The 22,372-nt window shown below is 38.1% G+C and overlaps 1 protein-coding gene across 2 annotated transcripts in view; it reads left to right on the top strand.

Moving 5' to 3' along the window:
• The window catches only part of tnksa (tankyrase, TRF1-interacting ankyrin-related ADP-ribose polymerase a), a 140,133-nt gene that overhangs the window by 61,337 nt on the left and 56,424 nt on the right, over positions 1 to 22,372 (top strand). For both annotated transcript variants that reach the window (XM_088628844.1, XM_088628843.1), the window contains exons 4-5: positions 15,488 to 15,524; positions 19,523 to 19,598. In XM_088628844.1, coding sequence (XP_088484970.1) covers positions 15,488 to 15,524; positions 19,523 to 19,598 — 113 coding nt within the window. The remainder of the gene's footprint in view (positions 1 to 15,487; positions 15,525 to 19,522; positions 19,599 to 22,372) is intronic.

Below are 22,372 nucleotides of genomic sequence, written 5' to 3'. Positions count from 1 at the left end.
GCATGCATAGGCTTCGGCGCTGTACAGAACAGATGACATCTATAGCAGTGCACTGTACTTGAAGCATATCAAACATATTTCCACCCCATTAGTAGTGCTGTAAGTTCAGCTGGCATTTTTTTTTTGAAAAAATACCTTTTTTTATTCTCCACCATGGCAGGAATGGCACTGAGCTGTTCTGTTAAGTAGCTCTCATGCAGAGCTGTTCACACAGTCTGTTCATATTTCTGTGTCCTCTGCCACCACTTCAATTCCTCAGATTGGTGGGAGGATTTATTACATTGTTTAAGTGTTCATCTTGCGGACAAACTGAGTTTGAGAGGTTCTGCGGGTGAAAAGTTTAGACTTCTTTAAAGTTAGTCTCCCTTACTCTTGTGGGTATACAGTTTCTTTCCTTTTCATTTGTGGGTCTGCTTCTCTGCCTCTTATTTACAGGGAGGTTTTCAAGTTAGTTGGCCAATCCAAAAATGTGTAATTTGAGAACACATTTCCATTAACAGTGATGTTCCACCATTAATGTCCACGATGATTGGTAGACAGCTGTGTAAGGTCTTCTGGTGTCATTGTTAGCATCTGTGGAAATGTGTTCCAGATGGTCCTGTTTGTATTTATAGCAAATTTTGTTGTACCACGATATAGTTTAGATGACATACTATAGTTATACAAAAATACTGTTTAATTTGGAAGTAACATAGCCATCATACTCAACAGACCAATTGTATAGTATTATATAGTAATCTAGCTTGGTTCGTTGATTATTTTATTAATTATTTTAATTTAATAATAATTTTATACATTATTTTATTTCCAACTTGTTAAAATCGAGGAGAATATTCAGTGACAGCGACAAGTACGGACATGTCACCATTGCTTTTTGCTCAAAGCATTAATGGTTTTAGTACTAAATCCTAACCACTGAATGATGGTCCATAGTGCAGGGACTCCTGCAGGGGTTTCAAAGAGTATCAGCTTTTTTATTTGCTTTTTGCTGTAGAGCTTCAGTCTTGGACTGCTAAAACCACATTATTAGACAGTCTAAACAAAGCTAATTTATTATTGCTGATAAAGCACTCTTTGGGGCAACAGTAATGAGAGTTCAGGCTGCCAGTGTGGAGGAAAAAAAAACGTAGGCAGCATTAACTCGGATTAATTACCTCAGTTGTTGGTATTCTTGGACTGCCGAGCGCAGAAATTACAACCCCTCACTTCACACAAGCGACCCATGTATAAATGTAGTTTTAAGCTAAATTTTGCTGTAAAAGTTTTTTTATTTAAGTCAACTGTTTAATTTGGGGAGTTTTCTTTTATTCTAATTGTCTTCTTAACAAGCAAGGAAGAAAATTGTGCAGATCTTCAGGATAGAGTAGCCCTTCCTCACTTTCTACTGTTTTCTCCTTTCCTTGGAGAGGTGGGGAGTTATGAAAGACATCATTTTGAAACTGTTGTTGAAGAGTAGGAAAAACATGGGCACACTGGCTGAATAATGTTCGGAATTTGTCACTTATCAACACTTACAATCTTGGTAGCAAAATGTCTTTTACCTACTAAATACATTGTCTATATTAATAGGGTGTAACACTTCACATTTTTCATGTTGCCAAAAAACAGTTAACGATGGTTCTCTCTGACCTAAACACAAATTAAAGCAGAGGAACTAAATGTTTATTGCAGAATAATTGCCTAAATTCTCTTATGTAAGAAATAGTACTGCACGCATGTTACAATGTATTGCAGTCAATTACAAAGAAAGCTTATAAAATGCTAAATAAAAACACATGGGTAGAAGTCACCTTGTTCCGCAGTTTGCACAAATGTGGTTTTCTACTAATGGGAGGCTTGATGTAAACAGGATTCTTTATGTAGTGCTATGAATGCTCTTGGCACTGTAGTACACCATTAGACTTTGAAAGTAAAAGCTGTTATATACTTGTGTGTGTCCATAGTGAATGAATTATGATTCATGAGTAAACATGCTATTATAAGCAGCATGTCCTTGGTACTGGAGGAAAGAATTAGTGGCAAGATTGTGTCTTAATAAAACAGATGTATATAACATTTAGACTAGCTTCATATTTGCAATCACTTGAACTCTTGTTACTTACTGTAGGTCTTGTAACGTATGCTTTCTTTCCTCAAGTTGGATCCTAGTATATAAAGACTGAATAGCCTTTTCTCTTGTTTAATACAAACTGCTCTGTGGACTAATGCATGTATCCATCATTTTCTAGCTGCTTTATCCAATTCGAGGTTGTGGGGAAGCTGCAGTCTATCCTGGCAATAAGCGGGCGCGAAAGCACACACTCACACCAAGGCCAGTTTCCCAGAAACTACCCGTAAAACTTGGTAGGGAGAAACTGGAGCACCCAGAGGAAACCCACATGAACACAGTAAGAACAAACAGACTGTGTAAATAGCCAAATAATTAACCAGGACTCCAGTACTGCCAGGCAACAATACTAACCTGTACAGTACCAGTACACTGCGCCATCATGCCACCCTGTACTAATTTATATAAAACATGCAGTAAATGGAGATTCACCGGACACCAATAATTGAGTAAAGCAATTATCCTACTGAATACACACCTATGTTCTTACTTCATCCTGTTAGGCATTTCGTGTTGTGGATCTTTTTAATGTGGGTTCTGTGATGAAAGACTAATTTATAAAGATATATTTTAAGAGTATTTAGACCTTTAGGTTGTATGGAAATGCAGTCTGGTGTCCCAGACGTTGATGCTGTTCAGCTTGTAGCCAGTGAGGCAGAAGAAGATACAAGGACTGTGGCCCAGCTGGGACCCAGCTCAAGGGAGACTGCAGAAGCTTTCTTTGCAGTCTATGCAGAATTGCCCTGCCACCACTGAGCCTTAAATCAAAGCGCTGGAATTATTCATTCCATTTGCTGCAACCTAAAGAGACCTTTTCAAGAGCTGTGACAGAATCCTGAAAAATAAACCAATTTGAAATATTAATACGCAATTCAGAATTCACAGTAATGAATGGTATAGAATGACTTGTTGACCAATGTTTGCTCTCTCTCTCTCTCTCTCTCTCTCTCTCTCTCTCTCTCTCTCTCTCTGAAGAAGACAAGTATATTCATCTTTTTCTTGGTTTTTAGGATGTTCTAGTGCTGCATCAGGCTAGAAGAAAGCATAGTTGAGGTTCCTTTTTGTTTTTTTAAATTGGTTATCTTTGAATATTTTAAATTGAGTTTACTAGGAGTGAACAGGTAAGTGAGATTATTCTATTAAATTATAAGAGATCAGTCTACAGGATTTCTTTTACCAGGTTCAAATACCTAGCCAAACTTCGCTATTATGTGTGTGCTATGACAGCTAGTACCGAGTTCGTGATAATGGTAAATGCATCTGTTTCTGTGCTCCACCCAAATGTAAGCACTGTCTCTCTGTGTTGCCTTGGAGAAAAGACTAGGTTACATGAATTGTTATTTTATTGATGATAATGAAAGATGAGTTTTGTTTTTTTACAGTCATCATGCCCGTAGTTTACACTATTTTTCACTCAGGCCAAACGATAGATATTTTAATGTAAAACAAATAGAATGCATTGTGTAGGATGCAGCTAGTGAGTAATCATGGCCTTTCACATCTGCCCGGAGGCCAGTCAATTGAGCTGAAAAGTTGTGAGCTGATTTTAAGATGTTGCTGACTTGTAGGTTTCAGCAATAGCATGTTCTCTCTCATCCATCTTGCCTGATTGCTTACTGTCCTAAGATGATTTCAAGTTCCCCCCCTTCTTCTGAATCTTCCCCTATTCTTGCCCTCAGTGTGTGAATTATTTTTGTTTTCAAGATGTTTTACAACAGATGCAGATTCAGTCAAAACTGTTGTATGAACATCTATTTACTTGCTTAGAATGTTGGTATTTTTTAATCCCATGACAGAGATTTAACAGTTATTTAAACATGTAATTCACTCTTAGAGGGAATTTGGCCCTTTGCTTGTAATCCACATTGGGCTTAAAATCATTTGTCAGTTTATCAAAAATGAATTTATGTACCTCATATCAGTGTTTCTCTTGAACTGCTTTGTAATTGACATCTGTTGACTTAGGGTTTTTTTTAATTTTCAGATGTTAAACTGAGAGCACCTTAACATCAAGTAAAATGTAAATTCATTGATGTCTTGCCTATTACAGCTAGAAATGTAAAATAAAACAGCTCAGCTTTGTAAAAAACTACTTGTTAATTTGCGCTTCTGCTGGAGTGGGTACTATTACTTTTGGTATTTGCACACAACAGCTGAATGCTATACTGCCCTCCAGTGGGATTGGCCTATACCAAATTTAAACAGAACTTTTTTCAGTGATTGTGAAGTGACTTTTGTAAGAATTTTAATGCAACATCAATAAAGAAATTTCTCTTATTTGTGTGTTTCAACTAATCTAAGGACATTAGCTTCTTAGGCAAGTTATTGTCTCAATCAGATGTTCGCAGCAGTGTTACTATAGGTTGTAACTGGAGCATAATCGGCTTAAGAAATCCTGTGTTGTCCTGATTTTAAAGGCTACTTAAATACAGCACCGACCTGTTATAGTTCAGACATTTCTTGATGTATTGGGCGCACAGTATTGCTTTGCAGTGACTCTCAAGGTCCACACAGTGTGGAGGAATGAAAACCAGTAAATGACTGTTGTCAAATTCATGGTGGGAGAGAGAAAAGGATTCTAGCCTTTTTTCTCTGTTGGGTAAAGCTAAAAAATGTCTTTTGTTTGTGACATTTTTCAGATTTTCTGGTCTGTTAGCAGCATTTAAACACATCTCTGGGTGGAAAGGAAAAAGACTGCAGTTTAATCTTGCAGAACAAGTAGCTTGATTCTAAGAAAGCTCCCTTTTTCCTGGCTAGGGCTGTTGGACATGGTAGCAGAGCTGTGAAAATGGCAAGATTTGTTATTTCCCTAGATGATCTGACAAAATCCTGATTATTACTGTAGCTAGTTACTTAAGAAGTCTTTAAGTAGCGGTTTCGTAGTGCTCTTCTCTGTCTCTTAGTCTCTTTTGTCAATGTTCATTAATGCAACAGAATGAAGTGATGATAACAGCAGTTCAGGTGGAGTCACTGGCAGTGGAGCCAAGTTCTTTTTAAGTGATGAATCGAGGTATTAGAGCATCCTGACGGATATAAGCGAGTGTCTTGCAAATTTACAGAAAAATATGCAAGTTATTTAGGACAAATTCAATTGATAGGGCTGGTTGGAGTGCAGTGGTTTGGAGTGGAGTAGCGTGTCAAGTCACTCCACTTGAGACCTCCTCATTATTGATCATGTGTTGTGATTTCACGTGCTGGGACCTACCCATCCTGCAGTTAAATCCTGATTTGACTGGCAAAATCAAAGCAGGGCAACATACTCGGTTTCGCTTATATAACAATGGCTTTCTTGCCTATGATGAAAATAGAACTTTTGCCCTGCTCACTGAATGTGAACATTGACTAGGTGTTGAGCTGAATCTGGTAGTGTGTGAAGCTTATATTTCTCCAGTGGTGGTCACAAATCTGCTGTTTTGCGATTTTCACAGTAGACCCTCTGATGATGACAAATGTTAGTGTAATGGTCATGTCATGCATGGTATAATGAATCTGTAGTGCCACTTACCACTGTATTCTAAAAAGGTGTGTTTACTGCTACTGTACCAGCCACCAGTCTGTTCTTGTGCCTCAGATAGATACTTTATTGATCCCCTGAGGGAAATTGCAGAAAGCTATGAAATTGATATGCACTTGTATCCTAAAAATAATATCTCCAAATGCAAAGATTAGGAAAAATAATTTCCAAATTCAATGTTTCTCTGTACCTGTGACCATTTTATAAAAACAATGCTAGAAATGAAGCCAAATGTTGTTTTTATTTTGATTGGATGCTTTCCTTGCTTTTGATAAGCTAAACAGCCCCCAAATTGTTGAGGCTCAAGCATTACATTGAGTTTCCTTGAACTGTTTTAAAGTTATTTCTAGAATGAAAGTGGACATTTTGTTAATATGACACAGCTCATGGCATTAAAACGCTTTGGTATTATGAAGTAGATCGGAGCTCTCACAGCCTGTGGTGGTATGTGCACTGTGAATAAGCAGACCAGACTCTTCTGAAATGCAGTCTTTCAGGGCTGCTGCCCTGCAGGTTTTAGAAGTACTTTTCGATTAACCCTTTGGAATTAACCCTTTGGAAAAAGCTTCATTTGAATTATTATGCAAAGATTAGTTTTATAATGTTACTAAGAACTGAAGTGGAACAGAATCCTGAGAATTTTTCTGATCTCAGAAATCTGAACTTTTCTGTTACCTTTGCTTCATTAACTCGCAGATGACATGTCTTAACTATTTGGAACATTCTAATTAACATTTTAACTAGGAGGCTAGTGTAGTCAGAAATCAGTTCATCCAGTTGAAGCCTATAAAATGTTTTTGTATGATAAAATCGGAGATATGGTCTCAGACTAGTAATTTGCACCCCAAAAAGTTTGTGGAATTCAAGCTTTTAGTTACCTTGCATCTATTTGACATGATGTTCAAGCTTCTCAGGACCTTTAAATTGTTTTGTATTTTTTGGAAACGTCTGAAAAAAGCTCAATTTCTTCATAAGTTGATTTATATTATCACTGTTTTAACACTTTGTTTTACTTTAAAATGATGGACAGCTGTCCTTCCTTGAAACATCTAATTTTGTAATCCTTTTCAAAGGTTTATACTCTAATTTATATATTTCAAAATATTAAGACTACAGAGAGGCATTAACATCATAACCGATTAGTATGGGAACTAGTAGAATTTGTTATTTTTAATTCCACTCAGTGTTTGGATATATTAAGAAAAATAATCTGCCACCAATAATGCTTTTATAACATATGGTAAAATATCTGCCAAATTTTAATTTTAATGTCAGGCCACTAACATTTCAGTTAAAGACTGTTTTCCTAGAAATAGCTACAGTCAAAAAATTTGATTGAATTTCAATGCACTCTAGAAAAAAGGGGGGAAAACTCTCATTATACTATTCAGGCATTAAAGGCATCCTGTGAAAACAGACATAAATGACTAGATCTGAACTGAATATCTAACATTCCAAATATTTTGCAGTATTCTGTTCGATTATGGCTTTTTGCTTTACTGTGGCTCAGTTGAAGCTGTCCATTTGTTATCCACCTCCATTTTCTCAAAAAGCTATTTGACTATTACAAACTGTCCCTGAAAAGCAGCCCTATGACTACCTGAAATTTCATAACATAAGCTGTCATGTGTTTCCAGGACAAAGCCTTTGAGTAAAAGTTTCTTCAAGTAAAAGAACAAATCACTGTATCTTTTAAGGTTTCCCAGTTGTCAAAAGAAATACGCAAGAACATGGGCTTCTTTTTCCCCATTGTTTTTTTTAATGAAAGTCTGATTGTTGGATGGCAGAAACTGACTACATTGTGGTGTTCCACCGTTCTGTGTAAGAGTACTAAAAGATTTAAAAAGTGCACTGTATTATCAGTCTCATTGGGATTAGTAAGGTACCCTTGAGACAGGTTAGTGCTGATTACTGGTGTCAAGCCAAGGGCTACAGGAGATGTGCTGTCCAATACAGCTCGCTGGTCATTGGCGCACCCTGCTCAAGAGTGTATACAAGAAGCTGAAATCAGCTGTGCGATTTCACTGTTAAGCGGAGCTTGTCCACGGGCATCTGTTAATTGCCCAACCAAGGGAACTTAATTCTTTAGTGTTTGACAGAAACTTGCAATTGAGATGACAGGTTTGTCGCCTTTTCCATCGTGGGAGAAAAGTTCCATGAACTTGAGTCTGCCTTCTTTCATTATCAGTCCTTCTGTTGACATCCTCCTTTTTATTTGCAATTTTCTGTTCTCCCTTATTATAAGCTTGAAGTAATTTCCATCTTGTGCTACAGCACTTAATCATTCTTGTCTTGTAAAGTTCATAGACATTTCTTTGTTTCAACAAGATACAGTTGCTGCACATTATCACCACATTATCACCCTTGTTCTTTTTCACCTTTTATCACTTTGTTTGGTAAAGATTTTCTTCTAACACTCCTTTTAAAGTTAGCCATCTCTTTTGGCACATTCTTTGAAAACATGACACACTGGAAAAGTACTGTTGCTCATTCTAATGTCTAAAATTCATCTTGGTTCAGCCATCCTATAGTGCTGCAACCTTTAACAGGCCACGCGCTGCATGGTACAGCCATCTGCATTCTACCATGACCAGGTATTATTGTGCCACCAATTTTCTTTTTCGATCCACTGTGATAAATGGGGCAGAACTCTTGAGGTTTCTCAGCAACCCAGTCATTCATCTTAATTCACCAGTGCATTACTCAAGAAGCTACATGCAAATTTGTCAAGATGAAGGGTTTTCCTCTCCTGCCACATGCAACTATGTGGTTCAATAATAGGCATTTCCTCTGGCATTGTCTTCTCAGAGTGACTGATAGGCCTCTGTTTGAAGAGTCTGGAAACTGCCTTACACATGCAGTGGCTCAGTGCTTTTTTTGCCCCGAGTTCCAAGATTGAAGGAAAAACAATTCATCTTCCCTCAGCTATCTAGTGGCTATGGCCTCTATTATCTCTGCTTGTAATTGCCTAGTTTCATACATGGCTGGATTGCCGTTTTCTTGTGCATCAGCAGTGGGATGTTAGACCAAATCAGAGTCCAAGCGATAACTGTACCTTAGGAACTATACTTTGGTCAATACTGCAAGTAATGATCATGATTAACTGCCAAGTATAAAATATAATAAGAGAACTTGTCTTATGTTATTTTTCCATCTACTTTGTGTTACCCAACATTTATCATTTAGCCTAAACTGAATCTGTCTTGTCTATATCTGTCTTTAGGCCTATATATAATTTATCTCAACTGAAAATATAATATTTTAAAGATTTTTGGAGGTCTCTGGAGATCAAAAATAATCTCTTATCTTTAACAGTGTAGTATGGAATCTGGACTAGTTCAAATTGACTAAGCTTGTTCCGTCATATAATCCTCCAGGATAATGTGTTGACAACTGAAATGCTATGTGGAAGATATAAATGTTAAGCCAAGTATTATTTCCACTTAACAGCAATGTGGGCTGCATCTCGGCTGTGTACTTGTAAAATCTTGGGCATTTTTGTGAAAGAAAATCCGCATGGTTTTTTGTGGTGTTTTCAAGGACAGCTTGACATTTTCAAGTGTCTCCAAGGCATCTCCTGATGTGCAGTCATGGCTGAACCTCCTACTCTCAAGACAATCTGTCCAACTGGTTCAGCTAGATGCTTTGATCCAAAGTAACTGACATTTATACCCATTTATACAGCTGGGCATTTTACCAACCAAACTTACTCAAGGGTACAACAACAGTGCACCACCCAGGATTTGAACCCACAACCTGTCTTTTATGAGTCCAGAGAGCTAGCCATCACTCCACACTGCTGCCTTTATTAAAATCTTAAGTCTCTTGCTCAGTACTTTTGAGAGCTTAAGGTTTTCTTTGAAGCATTTTGCCCTACCTGTTTTTTTGTTTTGCTTCTGGCGTCACTGTAGACTAATGCTTTCTGGAAACACAGCCACTTGAGATCAATTATCACTGCCTGAAGTGGCAATGATGTATGCGTCTGTATGCATTTATTACATACAAGCGTGTTATATGCAGTTTCGGGATCTCCCTTTTCAGTGACTGTCCTCAGCCTCATGTCTTCCTAGAAAGAATGATGCATCTTGCAGTTGACCGTTCTTATTTGCTGGCAATAAATCAAGAAACAGGCTTCTTCATTGACCACCAGATTGTCATACCTCAAAGCTTAAATCTTAAAGAAGGTTAAAGAGTTTATTCTTTCCTTGAATTAATATGTATCCTTGAGGTGAGCCCATTATATTAGGTCTGGTTAATATTCTGCACATCTCCTTATTACGCGTTTTATCATTGTCAGCATGGCAGTGATGGAAATAGCCCTGTTTTTATACACACTCTAACATTTATGAGCAGACACGTTAATCGTTAAATCATAGATTTGAAAGTGACGTATATGAGTGAAAAAGTTGCACAGCTTGTACAAGCGAGTGCTGATTGCGGGATGAGCTGTACTTTGTTCATCTGTGGGTTGAACTTGGACTGGCAGGGCAGAGCTACATTGAGGGTTCTCAGTTTCCCAAGCAGCAGCTGTCCTGTGGTTGGCCCTGTTCCATTAGGACTGAGGACTGTCAGGGAAACTGCAACCTGTCGCAGAAAAAGCTGCTGCTGAGCCGACAGGGCACCTTTCACTGAACTCTCTCTCCGGGTATGTACATCCTGTACAGTAGTATGGCTGGATTCATTAATCGCTGCAGGTTTCTCAATTTAAGTGTAAAATAGACAAACATTTTAAATTTTCAGTCCATAAAAATAATATGAAGTATGCCTTTTCTCTTTAGACTGCCCACGAGGGGCAGGATAAAGAAGTGACATCTTGTGTGCAAAATTAAATTTATTATTTGTTAAGTATGTTGTAATTTGTTTACTTCAGGAATTTTTAATTATCTTGTGGAACTAAAAATACTTTATCTGTCATATCTATAATATACCTCTTTTTATGGGCAATATGAGAATGTGTCCACTAGAATACATTGCACATAAATATAGACAAGTCAATTCTTGAAAAAAACATCCCGGTGTCACATGCTAAATGCCATATAATTTATTTCCCAAGCATGACTGGCCACAAGGAGCGAGCTTTATGATGGCCAGGGAAGCTATGTGGTGTTCTGGCCTCCGAGGACTTAATTCTATTCCATCATTCTCACCACTGCCCTGAGAAATACTGAAATGAAGGGCTTATTCCCCAGTTACACTGGCAGTCTTGATTTGCTTCATTGAACAACAGGCCTTGCCACCAGTGTTTGAAACCTCGAGTAAGGGCCAGGAATAATGACTGGCAAGACTTTTGCATAGAGTTTTTTTTTAACAGCCTAGAACTTCTCAAGAAAGTAGTTGTTTTTCTTTATAACTGTGACTGGCTCTGCTTCCTAATAGAATGCACTTGTTCAGCTTATTGAGTCACCTTATTAAAATAAACTGCCTTGATGTAGAGATACATTTGTAACAGAACACCTTCCAATCGCCAGAGCCGATGCAGGCACAGCACTGATCTCGTGGCTTGGTCCTATCTGATTCCTTTTGCATCGCAAAATTCTGACGCAGATGTACACACTGTACAAAGAACTGGAATTGTATAGCGTGCAAGCATTGGTTTTGGGGTTGTAATTGGTTTTATATCGTCTTTACTGTAAATGGGGAGGAAGCTAAATCTGGCTTTAACGAGTTCTTGATAGTAAAGATAAAATATACTATATAGCGTACACTATATATGGGCTATACAGTACCACCTATCTCAGCTCTTCAGGGATTCATGGGTTCCTGCAAACGAGAACGTTCTCAAAACAATATAAATCATCAGACCGGCTCAATTATTTTCCATTCTCTCCTGTTTCAGATAAGGCTGACGTGGCTTTTTCTTGGCCCCCTTCTCTAGCTCTTCAGAGTGACGTTGCTGTTTAACAGCTTCTAGACAAAGGGCATACAACTTGTTTTTCCATTCTGCCTAACTTCACATCTCGAACTGTTTCACACCTCAGTTTCCTTGTCTGAAAGGAGGGAGTGGGAAGTGCTCTTTGCACTCCAGTCCTTACGAGTTATAACCTAATATACGTGTAGCAATCTCCTGTTAAACTGCAGAAAAACAAAATTGACACTTTTGCTCAGTACAGGTAATAGATATGGCCTGGACTCGTTAAACCTCTAGAAAATATTGCGAATTTTGGAAAGTCATTGAATCTTTAGACAGCTGTACTTGTTTCTTTTACTTATTGTGTATTTAGGAATTCATCTGGTGTGCAGCGTCTGGAGAAGGACACTGTGCCTTCCTGTAGAGATGGCAGGGCACCTTCGTCTTTTTTTTTTTTTTAAACAAAGAGCACACTGAAATATAGTATTGTAGTAAATTCAGAGTGTAAGCAAGGGCACGTTAATAAGGCAAGTGATGCTTTTTGCTTTTTCTGCTGAATGCTCTGTTTTTGATAGCATTTGGGAATGCTGGTTAACTGTCTGAGGATTTGCCAGGCTGGAGCATTGCTGGACTTGACTGTCAGAGTAGTGATAGTTTCACTGGATTCATCTCTGTGTTTACAAACAAAATACATCTAGTAGATCTTGAAACTTGCCTCCAGTGCTGCTTCGGTTTAATTTGATCTGCATGAAAATGAGTTGCACAAATATTTCTATATTGCTGTGAATACTATCAAATTTACACTTGAATTTGTGAACAATCCTTCACAAACTGCTTGTGCTGTTTTTTTCACCGCAGTTTGATAGCTGGCTCTCCTTGTACATCATGCAGTGTAACACCATGACAATGTTCAGAAGGCACCACATCTATCTCATTGTACAGAGAGAGACAACTTTTCAGCTGCAGACACTTTGTAATACCAATGCTGTTCTATGGGGCAGCTTAGCTGTGCTTGTCCATGAAAGGCGAGAGGCATTATGTCCAGTGATACAAACAAAGGCAAACATTATGTCCATCATGTTTAAAGTTGTCTTAAAATTGAGTTCCGTACTCCTGCTGTGACATCAAATCTCCATAAATTTCTTTTTTATCTTTAATAACCTGCTTGTTATCTCCCTTCCCCATTATCTCTCAAGCTCACTGGTATCAAATCATTCAGTAAAAACCTGATGGCCCTCTTAAAGAGTCAAGGAGGGAGTCAGGGCTTACCTTGTATTGGAAGTAAAATTGGTAACTGGGTGGAATCCAAGGCACAAGCGGTGGTGTCCTGCTTTTCATCTTTCATTAGCTACACCCAATTTAAGGAATGACATGTTGGTACATTTTTCCATTTTGTGATTATTAAGAAATCAATAAATTAGCAGAACAGTCAGCTTGTAAAGTTTTGTCTTATAAGAAGTAGGCATAATATTACAAAGATTAAAGTTGGACAGAACTAAGGTGAATGTTCTACTTTGTTCTCTTTGATTCTTTCTTTAGACACCAGATTTCTGGACTTTGTTCATTGTAACTATCAACCTTTGCAGTCTGGTTGAACTTTGAAAACTTTCATGTGTAAACTTTTCTGTAGTGAATTTAATGAATTCAAGTACTTCAAGTAAATGCGTGATATCGGCACATTATGAAATTACCCAGTGTGAGTAGCCTTACTATGGATTTTTTGTTGATAGGATTTGTATTTGGGTGACACACATTAGCTCAAAGGTTTTGTACCCTTACCCAGAAAAAAATCTTTGAAACCACGAATATCTTCTATTTCATAATCTGTTTCTATACTGTACAATTTGTATTTCATGACAATTTTAAGAAGCCACATTTATAGTACAGGTGATAAGCACATTATCACAATTTTTGAACAGTAGAAGCATTGTGCTTAAGTTCTTTAGTTCAAATCACGTTTACAGAAATGTGCCCAAATTACTAAAGAGTAAAACAAATAGGGCTCATATTGCTGAGTTCTGCTTCTATTCTTTCCAAGGATTATAACCATTCCCCATACAATGTGTACTGAGACACTCCAGAAACACAACAGGTATTTTCATCCCTAAATACTACTTATATCATCATGACTAACCTGAATGAGTGTGATATTATGAGAGGTTAGATATTCCTGCAGAATATGCTCAAGCTCACATTTCCTATATGCACTCTTTGCTATGAAATATATTTAGGATTTGCTCACGTTTTCTTTCATCCACAGACTACACTGCCAGGAGGAAGTATCTGTAATTTGCCTAAACCTGATCAATTTCATTTAAGCCAAAGGGTTGCTTTTACTTCTTGATAGATGTCTGTAGGGTTGCAAAATTAAGATCTGTATCTTAAATTATTTAATTCACTAGAAATCCTAACTCCTCTTTGCTGGGATGAATGACTAGACGTGATGCAAGAAGATGGTAATGCACAATGTTTATTATACATAATAAACTAGGGAATAGCACTGCCGCAAATGCAGGGCGCCAGTACATTTGTCTGTGACTATTTTGCCAAGTAAAATGAAGTTTCTGCAGCCAATGTTTAGGTTCAGAGCATGAATATATGGACATTTGAGGTGGCAAGGGATTATTTTTGAGACTAAGCATTGATTTCTTTGCAGTAGTTAGCTTTCGGGTTTTCATACAGCCACCTTCAAATAGATAATGCAAAAATTATAAATAGAAAACTACTTGAATTCTACCAGGGCTGTATGTAATTGTCAGTACTTTCTGATCACAGCTTACAGCATATATTAAATACCTAATTATTTATGCAATCCAATAACTACAGCCTACAGCTTCCTATCATTGTCTACAAAGATATCAGTTGTCAGTCAACTGTCAGGCAGTATTTATCAATTTAGAGAACATGCAGAGGTTCTTTCCATTTTTTCATCCTCTAAATAGCATTCCAGTTTAATCTTGTTTGCCTTGCTGAATTACAATTTCTGACCTCTTAAAGCAGAATCCATTAACCATGTAGTTCTTAAAATTAATGGAATTTGACTTGGAATTTCTGGATTTTGTATTTCGTATTTCTTGAAGGAGGCTAGCTTAGCAAGGTCAGGTAAATTCAAATGAAGCACGTGTGTAAGTGTCCGACCAAATTGGAAAAGGTCTGTAGGCTGTACTTCCGAAGGCTCCCGATTAAAGCATGTGTACAATTTTTTTTCTTCTACCAGAACCCCTTCCCCAAGTAGGTAACAAGGGAGTGTGAAAAAATCATTCCCTGTCTGTTTTGGTTTCCATCTAACAGCAGGGGTTCTTATGTTCTGCTTTCTCTCTCTCTTTCTCTCTCTCTCTCTCGTTTTCTTTGTCCCTTTCCCTGTGCTTCTCTCCCTCTCCCTGTGGCTCCGGCTCGCTCTGCGCTGGCAGGGATGTGCATGTCAGGGGCTGTGCAAGTGCTCATCCCTGGATTTGTTGTGGTCCAGGAGTAACCAGGAGGCTGGCCCTGCTAGGGAGGGAGTAGAGGGGAAGAGAAAGAGGGAGGGCATCTCTGTAATTTTAATTTCACTTTTTTTTTGGCATTGTTATCACGGCATTCACTCCTCCATGGAAAGAACAAAAAGGGAGGGGGTGTGTGAGAGAGGGGAGGGTGGCAGAGGACGGGGTGGGGTGGGAGGGGGTGTTGTAGCATTGATTGGCTGTCTGAGGAAAGCCATTTAATTTGAGGATTGGACAAGAATCTGCGTCAATTTGCCGGCCGTCTCCAAGACACTGGCGATGCTGCCACCACAAGCTGCCTATCGTCATAGCTCCATCACCCAGCGGGGTGTGGGCTTCCTCTCCCCTTCCAGTTCACATTTCTGTTTTATTTATACAGAGAGAGAGTGAGACTGAGAGAGAGAGGTCTCTGTGTGTGTGTGTATATATATTTGTGTGGTGCTCATAGATTGCTTCTCAGTATTCTCCTCTCTGTGTTTTGGCTGCTGCTGCAAATTTCACCGCTCTGGCACTGACAATGATTTTTTGCAATCACTTAGGTGAATACAAGAAGGACGAACTCCTGGAAGCAGCGAGGTGAGTATGCACCATAACCCCCCTTGTCCCCCCCCCCCTCCCCCGAAAGAAAAAAAAGACAGGGGTAGGTAGTGTTGTGGTTGGAACTGCACGTGGGTTGATTTCAGTAAACTACTTCATTGGGAAGGGTTTTTTCTTATTTTATCAGCAAAGAAGTGTTATAGATGCGTGCTTTTATTGTGTATGTACATGTGCATGTAATAATTAACCTCGTGCAATACTGTTGCTTCTTGTGCTGAGTGGAGGTGCTGGCATTAATAAAAGCCTTTTCTCCCAGGCACTGGGGGACAAAATGAACAAGACAGGCAGCCCTCTTAAAATTTGTTATCTTAATTTGTTTTTTGCTGTAAATAATGCCGTGCCAGAACATCCTGGTGTTTTAATTGACCAGCTGGGTCCTTATTTGTTACACAATCCCTGGAGAGGTGATGTTACATGAAGATCACGCACAGAGTTTAGAGAGAACTTCACATCATTGCCCCTGTTGTCTTTAACCTGCAATATGTCAGCTTTTTATGTGTAGTGTCTGCTAAAGGGAGTTTCTCCATATTCTTAATAAACAGCTGTTAATGTAAATGTCTTCATTGTCACACAGACAGAAATTGAGTAATACTGTCTCTCTTGATTGAGGATTTGCTGAACGAGTTGCTTGATGTAGTATTTTTTTATTCATAGCAACAAATGTATCATTCACCAATATACCGTTTGATTATGTATTTACTTCTATGTGCACTGCATTAAGTACTTGCGTGAAGCCAAATGATGGATCTGTTTTCTATATATAAACTAGTTACTTTGGTAAGATTCAAAACTATAGAGGATTAAGGTTCACTTCCCATTAAATAAAATGTTTATGTGAAAACCAAGCACTATGAAGGCCTGTCAAACAAAAAATATAAAAAAGTGTATGTGATGTTTTGAAATATAACACTGTTAGGCTTATTCATATTATTGTATGGAGGAGCGTTTTGACTGAGCAGTGAACCCTGACAGACTACAGAAAGCCTGTAGTTCGGTTTTTCGGCAGGAATAGGATGTGCCGAGGATATTGTAGGCCGTTAAATACAAAGAAAAAGCTCTTTAAGTAAAGTATAAAATGTAATGTTTGTGTCATAGCTGACTAATTGTACATTGCATGTCCCTCTTCAAACCTTATGTTAAAGAATGTATGATGACACAAAGTATAAAATTCAAAAAAGCCAAATGAAAACAAATGAAATCAGAAACAGCTCACATTTATTACTTTATTTTGTAGTTTCTTGTCTTACGCATTTGTGTGGAAATTATAAATCTGTCTGCTTTAGACCAGTTAGGTGTAGTTCACAGAATGTGGTGAAAAATGTGACATCTCAGAGTGCATTGACTCTTTCAGTGGTCTGTACTTGTTTTGGCTATGAATGAAGCTGTACAGCATTTCTTGAAAAAGTGCAAAAGGGGCAATCTAATCCTTGATTCTTGTTACGTGCTATGTTTAATGCATAATGTATTGACTGGATTCAGTAATGTTTTCATGCTTGGTTCACTATGTTATGAGATTTCTTAGTCAGGTATAAAACTAAATACGAAACGACAGTGAATCCACTGGACCAGTCGTTTATAATAAATAGATTCACAATTCCTGCCAAAATACTAAAACCTGGCCTTGGCTTCTTACAGAGCGGAGGGATGCAGATGTTAGCAAAGACACACCAGACAGTGCATTTTAAGGACAGAATGTTGCTTTACCAGAAAAAAATGATTTATTTAGCTTCTGCAATCTTATATATACAGTATTATTAAGATGGAAGGACCTAATTGGAACTTGCTTATAGCTTAGGTATCTAAGGTTTTAGCCAGGCTCCTAAGTGGCTAACCTGTAGGCATGCTCAGTTTTCTAAAGGTGCGCTACACTAACAATCAGTAAATAAGTGGCACCAAGTCCAAACCATACACACAACTTACATTATTAAATCCACATGAACATTTGGTGTCCTGGCCAAATTTCCCATTGGCCCTTACCAATCATGGCCTCATAATGATCCCCATCTATGAATTGGCTTCATTACTCTGTTCTCCTCCACACTAATCCCCACTGATCTGAGGGGAGCTTTCTGGTGCACTATGGTTGCTGTCACATCATCCAGGTGGATGCTGCACATTGGTGGTGGTGGAGGGGAGTCCCCATTACCTGTAAAGCGCTTTGAGTGGAGTGTCCAGAAAAGCGCTACATAATTGTAAGCAATTAATCATTATTAAAATCTGATCTTCAAACTCGCCCTGCATTCTGTCAATCCAGCTATGCTGATTAAACTGATTTGATGGACATCTACAGGTGGATAATAATTAAAACATTAAATAAGATAGAAAACATAAAATAAGGTTGGCTATGGAAAAATCAGGGCTTTGGTATTGCTTTTAGTTACAACCAGTCATCTTAAGCCCAACACACTCAGGAAGGACTTTCTTCAGGACAGTGAAGGGTTTCCATAGAACAGAGGTGGATTTTAAGAATGACTTTGTGTTCGACTGGAAAAGCCCATTTATGAGTCCTGCCTGAAATGCAGTTTTGAATGATGTATCAATATGCAAACACACCTGTCTGAACTGCTTTGCCACAGAGCTGCGCTATAGCACTGATCTGCTTGCACCACGGACATCACGGATGGCTCATTTTTAGAAGTGACTCACAGGCATTTGTTTTTTATTGTGACAAGTCCTGCAGGCAAATATATATTCTGCAAGAAAACAACAAGAAATGATAGCAACTTAATGCTTCACTAGGTGATCAATTATAATGATCTTTGTCCTTTTAGCTACCGGACTGCTGCATGGAAGTCATGCATTTTCCCTGTCAACACAGACGTTTAACTTTACATTATTTACTGTGGAGGAGATGTGAAATATGAATAGCAGTCAATACTAGAGATGATCTGTAGGGTAAACATAACTGTTTTGTATCGTTTGGGACAGCCAAATTTGTGTAGTAAGGCGGTTTTACTCCAGGATGGACAGCCTTGCTAAAATATTAACACGTAGGGGGTTCCTTTTTTTTTCTTCAGGGTGACCTTAGGCTGTTCAATACTCAGCAACCTTCTCGACAAATGCTTTAAAAAAAGCCAAGATCCCACATTTTGTTTGTTCACCAAGAACCCTATGAGGCCACCGGCTTGAAGCACTGGTCCTAACTGTAGACACGTGTTGTACTCTGATCTTTGGGACAAGATATGATTCCTCAGGCTGGTGAGGGTAAATGCTTCTGGCCTGCAGTCAGGAATTAAGGTGTTTGAAAGACGGGTTTAGAGAACGCCTGCCATGGCATGTAAATAACATCACTAAACTTTCCAGAGGTCATGATAACTAATACTCAATTAGTTATCAATTCAATTTCCCTTGAGCAGCTCTAGATATAACCGACGTTGCTGTTCTGTGCTGTTTTTTATCGCGTAATAGCGACTGGACGTATTTGTGACTAGTGACTTTCGTTTAGCTGTGTCTGCGGTCGATAATTTTTCATTTTCTCAAGGGGGAAACAAAAGAGGCACCAGAGGTTTGCTGGATGCTTTATTTTTCAGTTTTTTCCTCCCTCCACCCCCAGACTGTCTTGACTCGAGGCTCATTTTCCTGATAAATCTCATCCAGGAATTTTGTCACAGATTGATTTCTAGTCCTGGTGAGATGCAATATGGTAGGATTTTGTTGCTTATTTATTCTTCATTCCTTTCCATCTGTAGTCGGGAAGGACATGATCTGATGACGTGCTGAAGGTCGCACAGTGGTATGATTTGCACTTCAGGTGTCGCATATTGTGCCTTCAGAATTGATCACCAATTCTGCTAGGACCATGAATCGCAAATAAATGACAGCACTACCTGGAAGATGGTTTAAGCATGCCCTTTTTATTTAGCTTTTAATATGTTCCAACCAGTCTTACCTTAACAGTGATGATGTTGTGTCTCCACTGGATCTAATGTAGTTTGCATTGTTATTCTCTCCTTTTATTAAATGCTGTTTTGCTGCAGGAGCGGTAATGAAGAGAAGCTCATGGCCCTGCTGACTCCATTAAACGTGAATTGCCATGCGAGCGATGGAAGGAAGGTAAGACAGTGGTGTGACCTCAGCTGTACATTAAAACAAACTGAAGCCCAGCAGCTGAGTATACATCCAGTATATACTGAGTTGATTTATGAAAGCCTTTTTGTTGTCGTTGCCTTTTTCAATGTCAGTCCTAAACTTTACCACCTGGGCATTTTGTGACTAAGCACAAACCCTGCCATATTGGCTAAAAAAAAAAGTTTGACTCAACTTCTGGCAATGTTTCAAATTTGCAGCATTGAATAAAAATTTTTATCCTTGGGAGGGGAAAATAATCAGAAATTAAAGCAGCCTTTTTTAATTGGCTCTCTGCTTCAGACATAGATTTCAATTCGGTTGAAAGCTGTTTTTTGGCCTTGATGCTGATGCAGATTTTCATCACTTGAAAAGGGACACTTAAACAGTCCCTTTTCTGCATTTAAACATCTGAACCACAGCTTATTGCAGTAGGGTTTCATTGTGATGAGCTGATTTATAGGTTTCAGAACTAGCGCACTTTGCAGCAGAGCTGGGTTCAGGTTGAAGTAAAGGTGAGACAGGTCAGTGTCTATGCTCCTGAAGATTGAATGGACACTTGGGCAACAAAAGCATCTTCTGTTACAGATTTATGGGATTTTGAGCAGATCGTTTTGAAAAAGCTGCAGTTAAGCATAAAATAGAATCTTGGAAATATAGATTTTTTTTAAAATTTGATTTTATAAGTAGTGTATTTTATTTTCATTTCTGATAACTTGGACTTATCCAACTATTAAGATTTACTAGAATAGCAGAGTATGTTTAACAGATGTTAATTAAAGGCTTTTGACATTAGCCTAAAAGGTTATGTGCATGGCTAAGGAAACACTGGTACTGTTTAAATGTTTCTAAACACATGTAAATGTTCATCACTTGAATTTATGTATAAAAATAGAATCTTAGTTTGAGTATATCTACCAAAATGTGTACTTTCCAGTTTAATATAACAAGATTCATCCATGTAAATATGTATATGATGTACCATACATTTTAAATTTGTGAGAAACCAATTTTTCCAAAGGGCCCCAATTTTGCCACAATATATAGTTAAAGGCATATTTGAACTATATGTTTAGAAAAACAATAGAAGAGATTAGGACAGCAGGAGTAAGGACAGTTAGAGAACCATTTTCTACAAAATAGCAGGCTAATGAAGTATGTTCATTGTAGGTTGCACAAACCATTTTCATTGATTTTTTTATTTTAATCCTGACTTAGGTAGGACTATTGACTAAGTAAATTGACCAAGTAACTTGGTAAAGTTATTCTCTTGCCTTAATTATGAACATGTCATGTTTCAATGAAAGAATATACAGTAGCAACCCTTCTGTGGCTGCTATGAGCTATTCTACAGTTTCACTGTCAACTAAGGAGAAAGCAGTGTGGGTTATTCAGGTGCTGAGCTGCATCTTGCCATCCCTGTTAATTTTCAGCCTTGTTATTAAGAAGTTCAGGGCAAGATTACATTACCATTTTACATAGTGGTGATATGCCATCAAGTGGAATGAGACTAATGCTAACCAGAACCTGGACATCCAGAGTGTATTGGAGTCAGAGAGCTAACTGTAGGTCACACACTTGCACACTTTCTTTCAGCTAGCTTCTGAATCTAATCAGAGATCTTCAAGGCACATATGCCTTCAGGCAGCAGTTGGCAGAAGGTGTTAAGGTGGATGAATTGATGATAAAATAGATGGAGTTTTTTAAAAGGTGTTATCTGTCAGGGTTTTAGTTTTTAAAGATGTGCCAACACAAAGGTCCATTAGCTTCCTCATGGCCGTCACGCTTTGAAACAAGAAAGGGCCTTTCTTATTTGACAGCATCTCCCCCCTTTTCTCTTATCTTTATCCCTTCCTTTCTGAAAGCAGGAGAAAGTGGTCTTTTCTCTGTACTAGTCAGGAACTGTACTGCAAAAACTATACTTCTCAGAGTATTAAGGCGCTATTTCTTTGTGTGGTTATAGTCTGTAAACAGACCCTCATTGTTGAGTTTCAAGCAGAGTGGGCCTACTCAAAGTTCCATCTGATCCTTAATGATGCAAATATATAATTGTTTTTAGTCCATAATAGCATTATGTTCTCTCTCTCTATATCTGAAGATGTGAAACTACTATCCCCCCTTGCACATGTAATTACAAAGACCTGTTCTAGTTTGACAATAGCTATCAAAAGTTACAGCTCTTTCTTGTGTGACCCAGCACTGAAATACATTTTCCGTTGTATTGAAGTGTGCTACTATATTAAGATTAAAATGCAAAGTAATGCAAAAAAAATTGACAGTAAAAGACAAGTAAAATAATATTGCATTACATTTTGATTGTAGGACATATTTGGGGATATATCCTAGTAATTAGACAAACATTAATTTTTGCCTCTAAAATTGTACTTCAGAACATATAAATTAAAGGATGCTTTTTGCCCTTGACAATGATTGAGGTCAAAAGTTTAAATACTAACAGATTTTAAGAAAGGCAATTTTCTTAAGTATATGTCTAACACTGCTTTATGCCTCCGAAAGGTATCTCTCTCACAACCCGCTGATTTTGTGCTTCGGATGGTTAAGACGATGATTGTGCTACTACCCTTTGTTCATGTAGCTGAACGTAGTGTGGCTACCCATTAATCTCTGTCACAAAACCAGTGCCCAGTTAAATGTATTTTATAGCGCCTGAGAGAAGTAGCTACTACAACTGACTGGGCATTATCATTACATCCTTTCCACTGAAGATTCTTACTAGGTAGATTTTTAAATCTGCCAGAACA

Source organism: Lepisosteus platostomus, chromosome 4 (genome assembly GCF_059453375.1).
Source record: "Lepisosteus platostomus isolate fLepPlt1 chromosome 4, fLepPlt1.hap1, whole genome shotgun sequence".
Lineage (NCBI taxonomy): Eukaryota > Metazoa > Chordata > Actinopteri > Semionotiformes > Lepisosteidae > Lepisosteus > Lepisosteus platostomus.
The sequence above is the reverse complement of the archived record's forward strand: the minus strand, read 5'-3'. Positions and strand labels throughout refer to the sequence as shown.